Source organism: Mobula birostris, chromosome 26 (assembly GCF_030028105.1).
Source record: "Mobula birostris isolate sMobBir1 chromosome 26, sMobBir1.hap1, whole genome shotgun sequence".
Lineage (NCBI taxonomy): Eukaryota > Metazoa > Chordata > Chondrichthyes > Myliobatiformes > Myliobatidae > Mobula > Mobula birostris.
The window spans coordinates 49,889,835-49,907,082 of NC_092395.1; the positions used below are offsets into that span (position 1 = coordinate 49,889,835).

Sequence of the window (17,248 nt, forward strand, 5' to 3'; positions counted from 1 at the left end):
AAACTGTTAACCTTTCCTTTCAACCTAACAGGAACATAAAGATCCTGTACCCTCAAAATTTCACCTTTAAATGACCCCCATTTCTCTATTACATCCTTCCCATAAAACAAATTGTCCCAATCCACTCCTTCTAAATCCTTTCGCATCTCCTCAAAGTTAGCCTTTCTCCAATCAAAACTCTCAACCCTGGGTCCAGTCCTATCCTTCTCCATAATTATATTGAAACTAATGGTATTGTGATCACTGGACCTGAAGTGCTGCCCAACACATACCTCCTTCACCTGCCCTATCTCATTCCTTAACAGGAGATCCAACACTGCCCCTTCTCTAGTTGGTACCTCTATGTATTGCTGCAAAAATCTATCTTGCACACATTTGACAAACTCCAAACCATTACAGAATGGGCTTTCCAGTCTATGTGTGGAAAATTTAAAATCTCCCACAATCACAACCTTGTACTTACTACAAATATCTGCTATCTCCTTACAAATTTGCTCCTCCAGTTCTTGGTCCCCATTAGGTGGTCTATAATACACCCCTATAAGCGTCACAACACCTTTCCTATTCCTCAATTCCACCCAAATAGCCTCCCTAGACGAGTCCACTAATCTATCCTGCCAGAGCACAGCTGTTATATCTTCTCTGACAAGCAATGCAACACCTCCCCTTCTTGCCCCTCCTATTCTATCACACCTGAAGCAACAAAATCCAATGACTGCCTAAAACAAGCAACACACATCAAAGTTGCTGGTGAACGCAGCAGGGCGCCTAAAACATTTTGCTTGGAAGAGTGCTGGAGCTCGAAGCACTCCACCATCAGATTTCTGAATGGACATTGAACCCATGTACACTACCTCACTTTTTTGCTCTCTTTTTACACTAATTAATTTAAATTTTTATATATGTACAATATTTCTTATTGTAATTTATAGTTTTTATTATATATTACAATGTACTGCTGCTGCAAGACAACAAATTTCACAGCATATGCTGGTGATACTGAACCTGATTGAGATACTGAGAAAATGGGAATAGGAATACAGCGGGTTTAGAGTGGAGAATGGACTTGGATGAGTGCCTGATGTGTTGTAATGTTTAGGTCAGTTAGGATCACTACTTTATTTTAAGAATGTGAAATGTCAGAATAATAGTAGAGAGAATGACTTATTTCAACTTTTACTTCTTTCATCACTTTCCCAGTGGGTCAGAAGTTTACATACACTTTGTTAGTATTTGGTAAGCATTGCCTTTAAATTGTTTAACTTCAGTCAAACGTTTTGAGTAGCCTTCCACAAGCTTCTCACAGTAAGTTGCTGGAATTTTGTTCCATTCCTCCAGACAGAACTAGTGTAACTGAGTCAGGTTTGTAGGCCTCCTTGCTCGCCCATGCTTTTTCAGTTCTGCCCACAAGTTTCCATTGGATTGAGGTCAGGGCTTTGTGATGGCCACTCCAATACCTTGACTTTGTTGTCCTTAAGCAATTTTGCCACAATGTTGGAGGTATGCTTGTGATCATTGTCCATTTGGAAGACCCATTTGTCACCGAGCTTTAACTTCCTGGCTGATGTCTTGAGATGTTGCTTCAATATATCCACTTAATTTTCCTTCCTCATGATGCTATCTATTTTGTGAAGTGCACCAGTCCCTCCTGCAGCAAAGCACCCCCACAACATGATGCTGCCACCCCCATGCTTCATGGTTGGGATGGTGTTCTTCGACTTGCAAGCCTCACCCTTTTTCCTCCAGACATAACAATGGTCATTATAGCCGAACAGTTCAATTTTTGTTTCATCAGACCAAAGGACATTTCTCCAAAAAGTAAAATCTTTGTCCCCATGTGCACTTGCAAACTGTAGTCTGGCTTTTTTATGGTGGTTTTGGAGCAGTGGCTTCTTCCTTGCTGAGCAGCCTCTCAGGTTATGTCGATATAGGACTAGTTTTACTGTGGATATAGATACTTGTCTACCTGTTTCCTCCAGCATCTTCACAAGATCCTTTGCTGTTGTTCTGGGATTGATTTGTACTTTTCGCGCCAAAGTACATTCATCTCTAGGAGACAGAATGCGTCTCCTTCCTGAGTGGTATGACGACTGCGTGGTCCCATGGTGTTTATAATTGTGTACTATTGTTTGTACAGATGAACGTGGCACCTCAGGTGTTTGGAAGTTGCTCCCAGGGATGAACCAGACTTGACATCATTTTCTGACCTCAATCTGATAGAAAATTTGTGGGCAGAACTGAAAAAACATGTGCGAGCAAGGAGGCCTACAAATCTGACTCAGTAACACCAGTTCTGTCTGGAGGAATGGAACAAAATTCCACCAACTTATTGTGAGAATCTTGTGGAAGGCTACTCAAAATGTTTGACCCAAGTTAAACAATTTAAAGGCCATGCTACCAAATACTAACAAAGTGTATGTAAACTTCTGACCCACTGGGATTGATGAAAGAAATAAAAGCTGAAATAAATCATTCTCTCTACTATTATTCTGACATTTCACTTTCTTAATATAAAGTAGTGATCCTAACTGACCTAAGACAGGGAATGTTTTCTAGGAGTAAATGTCAGGAATTGTGAAAAACTGAGTTTAAATGTATTTGGCTAAGGTGTATGTAAACTTCTGACTTCAACTGTATGTCAGATCTTCCATTCTAGTTTATGCATGAGAGTTCAAATTTGTCAGCTTTGGAGGGGGGACATCTTTAACGTGGAGGGTGAAATGTGCATCTCTGCTTCTAAAACTGCAAGTCACATATTTCCTTGAGATAATTATGGGGAGTCTGTGTGTCTGCTTGGCTCCTCCTCATGCAAATTCGCTGTTTACATTTGCTCTGTGAATGCAGTGTGATCAGCGATTCAGTTCAATTTCAAACCAAAACAGCTAATATGCAATGATTGAATAATTAGGTCATCATTAAAATATGCCCATATTAACAGTGTGAACTTAATTTTCCTATTATATTCTCCTCACTTCGCAGGTATTCATGACAGCAACACACTCCCATGGATCGCCTTTTGCTCCAATTGAAGCTTTTATCTGCCCTATCATCTTTGGGAATGCGTGTGGTACCTACAGTGACCATGACCGTGTTTGTTCTCGTGATAATACACATAGCTGCCCCCCTTGCAATTTGTCTCCCTACGCGGCCAAGACAAAGGAAGAACTTAATGAAGGGACAAGGAAGAAGAAGTGCAAAAAGACCGAATAAGTGATGTAACTGCCAAGATTTATCAAAGTGTGCTGAAAGTGCAATTTTTGGGACTTAGTGTGATCTGGAAACTGTTACTATGAGGAATATCAACATTATTGTACCCATACAATCTACTAGGGTTTGCATTTGAGCTTGTCTGTCTCATTAAATGGAAAAAATGTGAATGAATGGTACTTGGCCTATCCTTCCCAGGATTTCTCTACTGGTACTGAAAAAGAATATGTTTCCCAGTTTCACGTCCCACTTCGAAAAGATAGACACCTTTGTCATTTTCTTAAGGCCATGTGGATATAGAATGGGAAGCAAATGGAAATATTCATCTGAATAGTCTGCCAAAATTACCAAGGTGTATGGTAGGAACTTTGTAAAGATAAATGCCTTATTTGCATCCAGCTAACATTGTACCAGACCAGAGAGTCTCATTTTATCACTGTATGCCCAAGTCAAAATGGATTGCTATTTTCTAGTATTGGTACCTAATAGGTTTTGGACTGAAGAGGCAAAAGCAAACTAGACGGGTGATAAATCTCTGCTGGCAGTGGTGGGGAATAGTCTGTGATAATTAGAGTAGCTGCATTGTCCTCATCCAGACACAGAGGAAAAGGCAGCCATGGTACAGATAATGGAAATGTAAAAATCAGCTGGAAGTAAACAGTTCAAAGTTTCTATTAACAATACAGGGGAATGATGTATGCATGTTTTAAGCATTAATCTACTGATATCTAGGATGACAGGTGAACTGCGCCACAGATATCTGAAGTGTCACAAAAGGAAATTTCAAAATTTTAGTTAAATTTAGGTCATTTTGCCAATTTTAACAGCAATACATTCTGTCTCTGTGATTATAATTTCTTCATACATTTTACACACACACACATCCATAATTTTCAGATAAATGTACAAAGTAATTTATTATCGCCAAAATTACTGTGTAAGAATTTGTATTATACTTCTGGTCTTCCAAATGAATTAATGTAATAAAGTTTAAATATAAGTGACACAGCTGACTGTTGACTTATCAATACACTGAAAATGAGTGGACAGATATGCGGGTTCTCTGGTTGCTGAATTCAAAAAAATTACAGCTCCCTTTTCACTTTTGATGCAGCTACTGCAATGACATATTATTTCCAGGTTTCCTTTCCAATTAGCATGATTAGAGAGCAAGTGAAAAGTGGGGATTTGAGGAGGGAGGGAAGGAGCAGAGGTGAGGAGGAGATTTCAAGGCCAAATGCAACTTGTGGGATAATGGGTCAAGGTATGCAATCTAGAGCAGTGAAGGTGAGGAAATTGCCTAGCAACATCCGGTTTTGGACTAGTCAGAGCTTAAATTATTATTATTGTTATTCTCCTCAAAGCTGCAAACACCGATAGTACCATAATTAGGATCCAAAAACATTTTACATACATGGTATTAAGGTGGATACGAACTAATAATAGAATTCCTTGTAACATTTTAACAGCAGCCTTAACTTTCTTTCCAGGAGAGACTGAGACATGAAGCAACATTTAGGGGAAATGGAATTCAAGATGAAGGGAAAATAGGGAATCTAAGGGAAGAGGAAAAGTGGTAGTGTTAGGTGGAATGCTACGTGTAACTCATAGGACTTCTGGGCGATACTTCTGAAATCTTCATTAGAGATGTTACCTTTGAAAATTGGGGCAATGGTTGAAACATGGGGTATTATCAGGATGTCCTGACCAAATAGGTTCAGTAACGATATACATAATTTTAACTCACTTGTTTAAAACCACAACTAAAATTTTCATTTTTGTGGATCCCTGGATCAGCTGCACTATCCAGGAGAGTTAGAACGTATGGGGCATAGACCCAACAAGATTCAGCAACTTCTTCCTGGAAGTCAGGCTGGCAGCAACAGGAAGTAGAAGTCTGATAGCGGCCACAAAATGGTGGAGCTGGTGCTGTCCCTGTAAATCATGGCAGAGGTGTGTCCCATGGTGCAGGTCATTCAATAAGGGTCATGGGATTAATGGAACATTCAACTTCACACTGTTCTCTGAAACCTACTGCAGCATATCACTCTTTACACCACCACAATATTTTACCAAATGATTGAAAATCCACCTTTCCTGGTGTGGTAGTCCTGTTCCCAGGCCTTTTCCTAGGACCACCCCAGTGACCAATGGACTGGTGCCCAATTAACCTTTTAGGATTCATAACATTACAGAAGCCCTCACCAGCTATCTCATCCTGAATCCTTCTGATCACCATCTACCATCAATTCTCTGATCACTCGGACCGTGATCACTCAACTCTGAATGTCTGTTCAACTCCAACCCTACTGACACTTGACTCAAATTCCTTGACTGCCTGACACCTCAATCCCTGACTCATTGGTCACCCACACCAATTACCAATCTTCTGACCACCACACCATATGAAGAGAGGTCCCAATCTTTATCCCATTTCCAAAATGCTATCTTCTAGTAGCTGAACATCTCACCACTAGGCTTCATCAGTCTTTTTATGTAGTATTCTATACTTCCAGACTAAAATTAAACTGCAGTGCAGTGGCCACCATACAAACCATTCCCTCGAGAACTTAACTGATTCATCCTTCTATTTGTAGGCCCAATTTGAGCTTCTATTCACAATCCTTTCCCAGTACCTACTTGGTCTCAGTGCCAGACCCTTTGAATTTCCCTTCACCTGTTTCACAAAATACAAAGCAAAAGTTCATAGAAACATAGAAAACCCACAGCACAATACAGGCCCTTAATGATGAGCTAGATGATTGAGGTGCAGAATGCAACTAAAAAATACAATAAGAAGAGAAAAGATAAAATATGACATTAATCTAGCCAATAATATAAAGGAGGATAGCAAAAGTTTTTTTTTCCAGATATATAAAGAGTAAAAGAGAGGCAAGAGTGGATATTACACCACTGGAAAATAATGCTGTAGAGGTAGTAATGGGGTGGACAAAGAAATGGCAGATGAACTCAACAAGTGTCCTGTGTCAGACTTCACAACAGAAGACACCAGCAGCATGCCAGAAATTTGAGTTCCAGGAAAAGTGAGTGTAGTTGCTATTACTAAGAAGAAGGTGCTTGGTAAGCTAGATATTACCTAGGGTTATCCATAGCCCTCTATTTTTCTAAGCTCCATGACCCTATCGTATCTGCCTCCACCACTGTCACCGGCAACCCAATTTCACACACTCACCGCTCTCTGCGTAAAAAAACTTACCCCTGACATCTCCTCTGTACCTACTTCCAAGCACCTTAAAACTGTGCCCTCTCGTGCTAGCCATTTCAGCCCTGGGAAAAAGTCTCTGACTATCCACACGATCAATCCCTCTCATCATCTTGTACAGCTCTATCAGGTCACCTCTCATCCTCCGCTGCTCCAAAGAGAAAAGGCCAAGTTCACTCAACCTATTCTCATAAGGCATGCTCCCCAATCCAGGCAACATCCTTGTAAGTTCAAAGCATTGTTCTCACACAACATTCCTTTACATTCATGAAGGAGAACACGGTATGTAGAAAGACTAGAGAGGGTCAGAGGAACAACAGTAGGCCATCATTCACCAGGATTCTCACATCTTCAGAGAAGGCAATGATATTTATCTGAGTCAGTCTTGTCACATGTAACGTGTGCCTGGGCAGCAAGTGAAAGCTGATTGTTAATCATGTGATAGTCTTTTAAGAGATGGCTGTAACGATTGCACCTGATGTACACCATGGCAGGAACTGTGGAAACTTGCAATAGCGAAAAGTGCTGAAACCAACGAGCAGAATATAAAGGCCTTAAAGGAGGTGATAATGATAGATTGAGGAACCACGTAAAAATAGATGACAACAAACAGACAATTAAAGAACAGGAACGTAGTTTATAACAAATATGTATCATTTTCAGGAATAAAATCCTAACAAGTGATACAACTGTAACTAACATGATATGTTAAAAATCATATCAAATCAAAGGTAAATTGATATAAGGTTGGGATTGAGGACATTTTAGAATTCAAAGTAAAACCAGGGGATTGAGAAAGGAAAACAGAGTCCAGTGGGTAAAATATTTGGAGAATAGATGGATGGAATCAGGATGGGGAGGGGAATGTTCATGTGTGATGGAGCCTGGAGCAGGTTTTAAGAGAGCAGCCAAAAATGGAGGAGACTTGGGTGGGGGATGAAGGGGTGGGGGGGGTGGTGGTGGTGGTAGAGAAATACCAAAGGGAAGGATTGCCTGAAATTAAAAATTCAAATATTCCTCAGTGCCCCAAAACTTAATCATTATCTCGATTTTTATTAGATTCCAGCACTTGTCACCTTTGTTCCTTCTTACGTAAATGTGAGGAATGTGAAGGAATGTTGTGTGAGGACAATGACATCTCCAGCAGATGTCTCCACCTTCACACTCTCCACATCCCTCTTGGTTCCATTAGCCTTTTGTCTGCTTCCACCTGCCTCTGGTTGTAAGTAATGTTCTATTATTCCAATTAATAGGTGATTCACAACCCTATTTAAAAATTTGGGACAAAAGATACAATGATTAAAACCTTCACTTATTAATTTTGGCCTGATCTGATTAATTCTTCTGTTTTCTTTTTCTTTCTCTCACTCTCTCTCTCTCTCTCATTCTCGCTTGGCCATGGCATCAAAGGTAACGGGGAGAAAGTTAGGGAGTGGGGCTGAGGAGGGGAAAAAAGGATCAGACATGATTAAATGGTGGAGCAGACTCAATGGGCCAAATGGCCTAATTCTGATGTGTTTAATCCAAGGTTCTTTCAGAGGTCAGGAAAGAGGCACAAATCTTGTTGCTTCATGATTATTTTATTAAGCATTACTAAGACAAAGACAATTAGAAAATGCACAATAACAGGAGCAGAAGCTTGGAGTAGAAGAAGGCAGAACAAAGACTACCTTCATGGTCAGCTATTTCATAAACAGATAAGGAACATTCTATTCAAATTTTCAGATAAGAGTCAGTCAGTAGAAAGCTGCTATTCAAATAATGCAGCACCAAAGAAGCTTCCAGCACTTTCCAGAATCATACAGATGTAACCAGTAGGGGACAGACTGAACAACTGTATATATATACTGTGGCCATTAGGGAATATACTAAACTGTTCCATGTATATATGTAGTCACTTAAAATACCAGCAGACAATTAATTGTTAAACTGCAAGGAAAATAATAATTATGTCTAATGTAAGAACTAAACAGTCTGATCCAACAAGGGATTCCCTTTAGAAGGCTGAATTTGAAGGCAGAATACAGAACTAATAGCAGGATTTTTAGTAGTGTGGAGGAACAGACGGATCTTGGGGTTCGCGTTCATAGATCCCTCAAAGTTGCTGTACGAGTTGATAGGGCTACGGTGTTTGGCTTTTATGAGGCAGGGGACTGAGTTCAACAGCCGTGAGGGAATGTTGCAGTTCTACACATGGTTAGACCACACGAGGAATGTCGTGTTCAGTTCTGGTTGCCTCATTATAGGAAGGATGTGGAAGCTTTAGAGAGGATGCAGAGGATTTACCAGGATGTTGCCCAGATAGGAGAGCATGTCTTATGAGGGGAGGCTGAGCACGTTAGGGCTTTTCTCTTTGGAGCAAAGGACTATAACAGGTGACTTGATAGAGGTGTTGAAGGTGATGAAGCAGATATTTAGTGGATAGCCAGAAACTTTTTCCCAGAGTGGAAATGAAAATATGAGGAAACATAATTTTAAAGTGACTGGTGCTAGTTATAGTGTGGGCCGAGGATGTAAGAGGTAACTTTTATAGAACATAAAAGGGCCTGTACTGTACAGCACAGTACAGGCCCTTTGGCCCACAATGTTGTGCCAACCCTTAAACCCTGCCTCCCATATAACACTCCACCTTAAATTCCTCCATATATCTGTCCAGTAGACTCTTAAATTTCACTAGTGTACTTGCCTCCACCACTGACTCAGGCAGTGTATTCCACACACCAACCACTCTCTGCATAAAAATCCTTCCTCTAATATCCCCCTTGAACTTCCCACCCCTTACCTTAAAGCCATGTCCTCTTGTATTGAACAGAGGTGTCCTGGGGAAGAGGCACTGGCTGTCCACTCTATCTATTCCTCTTAATATCTTGTATACCTCTATCATGTCTCCTCTCACCCTCCTTCTCTCCAAAGAGTAAAGCCCTAGCTCCCTTAATCTCCGATCATAATGCATACTCTCTAAACCAGGCAGCATCCTGGTAAATCTCCTCTGTACTCTTTCCAATGCTTCCACATCCTTCCTATAGTGAGGCGACCAGAACTGGACATAGTACTCCAAGTGTGGCCTAACCAGAGTTTTATAGAGCTGCATCATTACATCGTGAGTCTTAAACTCTGTCCCTCAACTTATGAAAGCTAACACCTCATAAGCTTTCTTAACTATCCTATCTACGTGTGAGGCAACTTTCAGTGATCTATGGACATGTACCCCCAGATCCCTCTGCTCCTCCACACTACCAAGTATCCTGCCATTTACTTTGTACTCTGCCTTGGAGTTTGTCCTTCCAAAGTGTACCACCTCACACTTCTCCAGGTTGAACTCCATCTGCCACTTCTTAGCCCACTTCTGCATCCTATCAATGTCTCTCTGCAATCTTTGACAATCTTCTATACTATCCACAACACCACCAACCTTTGTGTCGTCACCAAACTTGCCAACCCACCCTTCTACTCCACATCCAGGTCGTTAATAAAAATCAAGAAAAGTAGAGGTCCCAGAACCGATCCTTGTGGGACATCACTAGACACAATCCTCCAATCTGAATGTACTCCCTCCACCACGACCCTCTGCTCTCTGCAGGCAAGCCATTTCTGATCCACCTGGCCAAACTTTCCTGGATCCCATGTCTTCTGACTTTCTGAATAAGCCTACAGTGTGGAACCTTGTCAAATGCCTTACTAAAATCCATGTAGATTACATCCACTGCACTACCCTCATCTATATGCCTGGTCACCTCCTCAAAGAACTCTATCAGGCTTGTTAGACACGATCTGCCCTTCGCAAAGCCATGCTGACTGTCCCTGATCAGACCGTGATTCTCTAAATGCCCATAGATCCTATTTCTAAGTATCTTTTCCAACAGCTTTCCCACCACAGACGTAAGGCTCACTGGTCTATAATTACCCGGACTATCCCTACTACCTTTTTTGAACAAGGGGACAACATTCGCCTCCCTCCAATCCTCCGGTACCATTCCCGTGGACAACGAGGACATAAAGATCCTAGCCAGAGGCTCAGCAATCTCTTCCCTCGCCTCGTGGAGCAGCCTGGGGAATATTCCGTCAGACCTCGGGGATTTATCCGTCCTAATGTATTTTAACAACTCTAACACCTCATCTCCTTAATATCTACTTATTCCAGAACATCAACCTCACTCATATTGTCCTCACCATCATCAAGTTCCCTCTCATTGGTGAATACTGAAGAGAAGTATTCATTGAGGACCTCACACACTTCCACAGCCTCCAGGCGCATCTTCCCACCTTTATCTCTAATCGGTCCTACCTTCACTCCTGTCATCCTTTTTTTCTTCATATAATTGAAGAATGCCTTAGGATTTTCCTTTACCCTACTCGCCAAGGCCTTCTCGTGCCCCCTTCTTGCTCTTCTCAGACCCTTCTTAAGCTCCTTTCTTGCTACCCTATATTCCTCAATAGACCCATCTGATCCTTGCTTCCTAAACCTCATGTATGCTGCCTTTTTCCACCTGACTAAATTTTCCACCTCACTTGTTACCCATGGTTCCTTCACCCTACCATTCTTTATCTTCCTCACCGGGACAAATTTATCCCTAACATCCTGCAAGAAATCTGTAAACATCGACCACATGTCCATAGTACATTTCCCTGCAAAAACATCATCCCAATTCACTCCCGCAAATTCTAGCCTTATAGCCTCATAATTTGTCCTTCCCCAGTTAAAAATTTTCCTGTCCTCTGTGATTCTATCCTTTTCCATGATAATGCTAAAGGCCAGGGAGCAGTGGTCACTGTCCCCCAGATGCTCACGCACTGAGAGATCTGTGACTTTACCTGGTTCATTATCTAATACTAGATCCAGTATGGCAGTCCCCCTAGTCAGCCTGTCAACATATTGTGACAGGAATCTGTCCTGGACACGCTTAACAAACTCTGCCCTGTCTAAACCCTTGGAACTAATCAGGTGCCAATCAATATTAGGGAAGTTAAAGTCACCCATGGTAACAACCCTGTTATTTTTGCACCTTTCCAAAATCTGCCTCCCAATCTGCTCCTCTGTATCTCTGCTGCTACCAGGGGGCCTATAGAATACCCCCAATAGAGTAACTGCTCCCTTCCTGTTCCTGACTTCCACCCATACTGACTCAAAAGAGGATCCTGCTACATTACCCACCCTTTCTGTAGCTGTAATAGTATCCCTGACCAGTAATGCCACCCCTCCTCCTCTTCCCCCCCCCATCCCTTTTAAAGCACTGAAATCCAGGAATATTGAGAATCCATTCCCGCTTTTGTTACACAGGGAAGGGAACACCCTGCTGGGGTGGTGGTAGAGGCAGATACGTATAAGGCATTTGAGAAACTCTTAGATAGGCACATGGAAGATGGAAAAATGGAAGGCTATGTCAGAGCAATTGATCTTCGAGTAGAATCAAAGATTGCCATATTATGGGCCAAAGGGCCTGTAATGTTCTGAAATATTCTATTTTCTAAGTAAATAACATGCGCTGATTCTTAACAATTAACTCTTAACAGTCTGATCCAACATTCCCGCTCCCCTGATTCTAAATCACATGCAGTCATTACATCTGAAAATTCACAGATAGTAAAGCTTGCAATACCTGGGTTAAATATAAAATAACCATAACATTTCCCTTTTGACATGCCTTTTCTATTTCCTGTTGTATTCTGTAGTCCACATTCCAGCTACTGTTTGGATATATAATCTTGTTTATGTATATATATATATATATATATATATAGATCAACTGATGATCCCTGGTGATAGCACAGGACAGTTAACATCTTAGTCCATGTGTATTTTGTAACTCTCTCTCTCTCTCCCTCTCTCTCTCTCTATATATATATAGTTTAATTGAGCATTCTTGTTCATTCAAATAATTAATTACAGATTATATGTAAAAATACAAATACATATGTGATATGTGCACATCTCGCTAAAAGTAAAGATAAAGCCAGACCCATCTCGGACTCCTCGCGTCTTTCTTTGAATTAATTTAACGTTTCGAAGTTACAAACATAATATTGGTGACAAGCTATTTTTAAAACAAATCTGAGATGGCTATCTACCTGTTAAAGCAGAGTGAGACATTTGAACAAAACAAAATGCTGCAAGGAACAATTAAATCTAAAAAAAAGCAGCCAGCATGTGGAGAGATGGTCGAGTTTAAAACAAAGCCAGCCAGGACATGTTCTTCTGAAGGGAAGACATGATCAAGTTTTTTTTTAAAAGGCCGTAAACGGAAGAATTCAGCGTTCATACACAATGAGTAATTGGATCATGTATACTGAACTATTGGAACAGTATTTTGAAGCAAGTGAAGCAGGCAATGAGAAATCAGTGCCAATTTTGCTAAGAGCATTGAGTTTAAGGGTATACAGTTTACTTCGAAGTTTGACCGCTCCAACTAAACCATCAGAAATGATCTTTGCTACTATTGTAAAAATGATGCAGGAACAGTTAGAACTGAAGCCATTGTTAAATGCAGAAAGCTTTAGGTCCACAAGTGGAATCAAAAGAAAGGGAGCCCCCTTCAGTCTACATGGCTGAATTGAAGAGATTTTCTAAGCGTTGTCATTTCGGTAATAGATAGATAGATACTTTATTGATCCCAAAGGAAATTATGTGCCACTGTAGCATTACATGATGCACTATGGGATCATTAAACCTTCAAAGAAAGCATTAAAAATGGCTCCTAGATGAAGCATAGCTTACGTTTAAAAGAGAAGTGGAAATCGCCATTTCAATGGAAACCGCAGACAGAGACACGATTGATTTGCAGTCAGGAATGAAAGTGAGTGTGAATAAAATTGCAGCATCTAAACAGAAACCAGTTTGACCAAACAAATTGTGTAACCATTGTGGCAGGCAGATTTAAAGGCGAAACTTGTAGAAAATGCAATAAAGTACAGGGACAAAAAAATGGTAAGAGGTCAGGTTGCAGTTTTGAAAAGAGCACAGATCTGTTGATGAAAGATCTGATAGTGATGAGAGTGACACAGGACTGTGTAGTGTTGAAATTTACAGAGTGAAAATTAACAATAGACAAACAATATGGCTTATGCCAGAAATATACAGCAAATTAATTAAAATGGATTTGGACACTCATTCTACTGTTTCAGCCATTCCCCAAAATGAGTTTGAATGGCATTTCAAAGATACTAAACTGAAGCCTGCAGATATCTTTTTTTAATTAATATCCAATTAAGAACTTATACTGGAGAAAAGATAACTCCTGTGGAAATGACACCCATAACAGTGAAATACAACAACCACCAAGCCACATTGGGCTTGTGTGTGGTAAAAACAGAAGGAAAAGTATTGTAATGGTGTGATTGGCTGAGACAACTACAACTTGATTGGAGATCCTGTCCTGTGGGTGATGTGGCTTATCCTGATTGTTGAAAGTCACTTTGTTATGATTGGTTCATTTAGAAACTGCAGTTGCTTTTCCCATTGGTTAGATGCCTGGCGTCTAGTTTGAGATATCCTGGGTAAAAATAACACATGGAAGGGGCTTGCTCTCTCTCTCTTCCTTTACTTAAGGCAAGCCCTTGGGAAGGTATGCTCTGCGTGTGCTTTTGACTAAGTACGTTTGTTGAATGTATGTTGGTTGAATACATACATTTGTAGTTTCTGTAACTTGGGGAACATGAATGTTTGGTTGATTTTTACTGTTTGTCAATAAATGATTAATATACTTATTTGCAATCAGTGTTTTTTGTCTCACTTGCCAGACCTGTGAACCTGATTCAATGTTATATTTTGGCGCTGCGAGCAAGATTTGGCTATTCCAGCTGAAGTGCATTTCTTTAAAAGGTTATTTAAAAGACAGGAGCTCCCATTTGAGAGATACAGAGTCCCAGGGTGGGTAGGTAATAGTGAGGGCCATGGAAGTCTCACTAACTTACTGCTGGGTTATGGGATGCTGGTAGATTGGTCAGACTAATTACATTTCACTGGGGTTGAAATGGAGCATCACGTTATTTCCATACTTGGGTTTTCCCAGGAGAAAGGCAAGCTGGTGGTAAGCTTTCTGGCTGTTTGCAGTAATTGTAAGGCATCAGTATAAAACGATAACATCTCTTAAGAATGAGCTTGAGGACCTTAGTCAGTGCTGTATGTTTCTGAGGGAGTCACTACTGATGGCTCAGAGTAGGGCTGCAAAGTTGGAGGGTAAGAATGTAGAGATAGCTTGTCAGCTATTGAAGCTACAGCACTTGACGTTGCGTGCTGAGCTGGTTGGCAGCTCAGCTCTGTTGAGGTTTGACCCGTGATGAGTCAGGGTGATGATCCCACTGTGGGGCTGGGGGATGGCATTCTCTGGCTGGATGATGAAAGTGAGGAAGAGAGGAAATGAGAAAGTGTGGACCTCTTGGTTTCTTCCTCGAAATAGTCATCCTCTCCCTTGTGTATCTGAAATAGTACAGACTAGGCTAGTGATTATGTGTTCCCATGCCTGCTGTGGCTTCTTCCTCGGTGGGAAAGGGGGAGAAGGATCAGCAATGTGTGGGGTGAGGAGTAATAGGCTTCTTTGAGACAACAGAGCTCAGAGATTTCTCTGCTAAGGAATTAGGGAGTCTAGGGAACAGATACAGACAAGAGCCTGTGGAGCCTTTGGCTGCATGGTTATTGAGGATATGGGATAAGGGGAGTATGGGAGTGAGGCTATATCATAGAGAGACGGGTGATTAGGGAGCCTATCGTCCCAACACATGATCAATAATGCCTTGAGAATGCTGCTTGTGTAGGGGAATGGAACTGGTGGAAATGTACATAATTCACATTCACTGACATGGAGCTGGGGTTTCGCTTTAAGAGGCTGCTCTGATGTGATGATGTTATTATGAAAAAGATTATTTAGCACACTTATGTTGTGTAGGTTTTGGATTTCAATAAAATGTGTTACGGGTTTCGTTAAACATAAAATGCCTCACTTACTTTTATTTGCATAAACCTACGTAGGTGACCCTGATGCACTAGGATGATTCCGGAGTTATTGAACACGTTGGCCAACACAGTTGCTTTGAAATTGCTGGAGCTTTGGGAGCAAAGTGATGCTGTTTGGTCTGTACAAGCTGAGACACAATTAGCACGGCAGGAAATCACCACCGACAACAGCAGATAGTTTTCTGTAGTAGCATCACTCGGAAACTCCACGGCTGCGAGAGTAGTGAGTCTACTTGAATGCCTGCCTGAACAGGATAAATACCGATCGCTGAAAACTCACCTTCTACAGACTGATCGAACAAACAGTTGCTCTCCTTGCCTGGGCTCAGTAATGTTAAACCTCTGGAGCCTATGGATGACATGCTGCCTCTCCTGGGAAATCACCATCCTTCTATTATTTTTGAAGAACTCTTTACGCAGCAAATACCAGCAAATAGCCTTCACTAACGCACCTGTTCTGTGATGGACCATAGGGAGCTGGTTAAAATGGCTGATGGTCTACACTCAATTGGGCAGCGATGCATCATTCCTCCGCCTTTCTCTACCTCAATGAGCCTGGTCAGCAAGGCCCCCAACATAAGGACACCAATGGCTCTGAAGCAGATGATGCCGAGCCTGTGCTTTTACCATGCTCGTTTTGGTAGCAGCACTAGGAAGTGCCAACGGCCTTGCAGCTTCGACAGCGCTGGCACATCGGGTCACCAGAGGCCTGTGAACACAGTGGGTTCCAGCAGCCAGGCTGACCTACTGTTCACTACAGACACCCTTTCAGGGCGACGTTTCCTGCGTGACACAAGTGGATGTGCTGCTGGCGTTGCCTATTCATGAGAAGGCAAAGACCCACAAAACCTCGTTGGAGGCCACCTGTGGCAACAGGATCCAGACTTACAGGACACAATGGGTGACACTCTGCTTCAGTGGGTGACGTTACACATGGGACTTCATCCTGGCTAGATGGCTAGACCTCTGCTCGGTGCAGATTTCCTGTGCCCAAGGACTGTTAGTCGATCTTCAGAACTGCCGGCTTGTGGATGTCAAGATCTTTGGGTCATTACCCTGCTCCCCCAGTGAGTTCCCCACAACAACTCTGTCAAGCCCGTGTACCACCCCATGTGAGTTTACTCGACTGCTGGACAAATTCCGAGACCTCACCAAGCCCACATTCTCCACTAAGTCGCAAACTATGGGGTCGAGCAACAAATTTCCACAACTGGCCCGCCTGTCCATGCCCGCATGAGTAGACTGGACCCAGAAAAGCTGGCAACTGTGAAGTCTGAGTTTGCCAACATGGGAAGACTTGGAACTGAATGCTGATCTAATAGCCCCTGGGCTTAACTCCGCCATATGGTCCCTAAGTCCAATGGTAGTTGCCACCCAGCTGGGGATTACCAATGCCTTAACGAGGCCACCACCCTGGTCCCACACATTCAAGACTTTTCAGAACGTTTAGCTGGAAAGTTAACTTTTTCCAAAGTCAATCTAGCTAAGGGCTACCTTCAGGTGCCTGTGTGCTCGGAGGACATTCCCAAAACAGCTGTGATAACCCTGTTTGGCCTTTTTGAGTTTCTGTGCATGCCACTTGGACTGAAAAATGTAGCACAGACTTTCCAAAGGCTGATGGACTCTGTATTAAAAGTCTAAGATTTTCTTTTTTATTACCTGGATGACATACTTGTTGCTAGTGTGTCCAAATCGAAAACGTATCTCATCTCTGCGCACTTTCTGAGTTGATTGTTAACCCTGCTAAATGTCAGCTTGGTTGGTCAACCATTGACTTTCTCAGCTATTGCATTCAGAAGGTACAGAACCCCTCAAATAAAAAGGTAGTTGCTATTAAGGATTTCCCACCGCCCTGCAGTACTAAAAACTAC

The 17,248-nt window shown here is 41.8% G+C and overlaps 1 protein-coding gene across 3 annotated transcripts in view; it reads left to right on the plus strand.

Annotated features, from left to right (window-relative positions):
• tmem38a (transmembrane protein 38A) overlaps positions 1-4,173 on the plus strand; it is a 122,264-nt gene extending 118,091 nt beyond the window's left edge. For all 3 annotated transcript variants that reach the window (XM_072244441.1, XM_072244443.1, XM_072244440.1), the window contains one exon: positions 2,980-4,173. In XM_072244441.1, coding sequence (XP_072100542.1) covers positions 2,980-3,210 — 231 coding nt within the window. In that variant the 3' untranslated portion in view covers positions 3,211-4,173. The remainder of the gene's footprint in view (positions 1-2,979) is intronic.
• Positions 4,174-17,248: the final 13,075 nt, after the last annotated feature.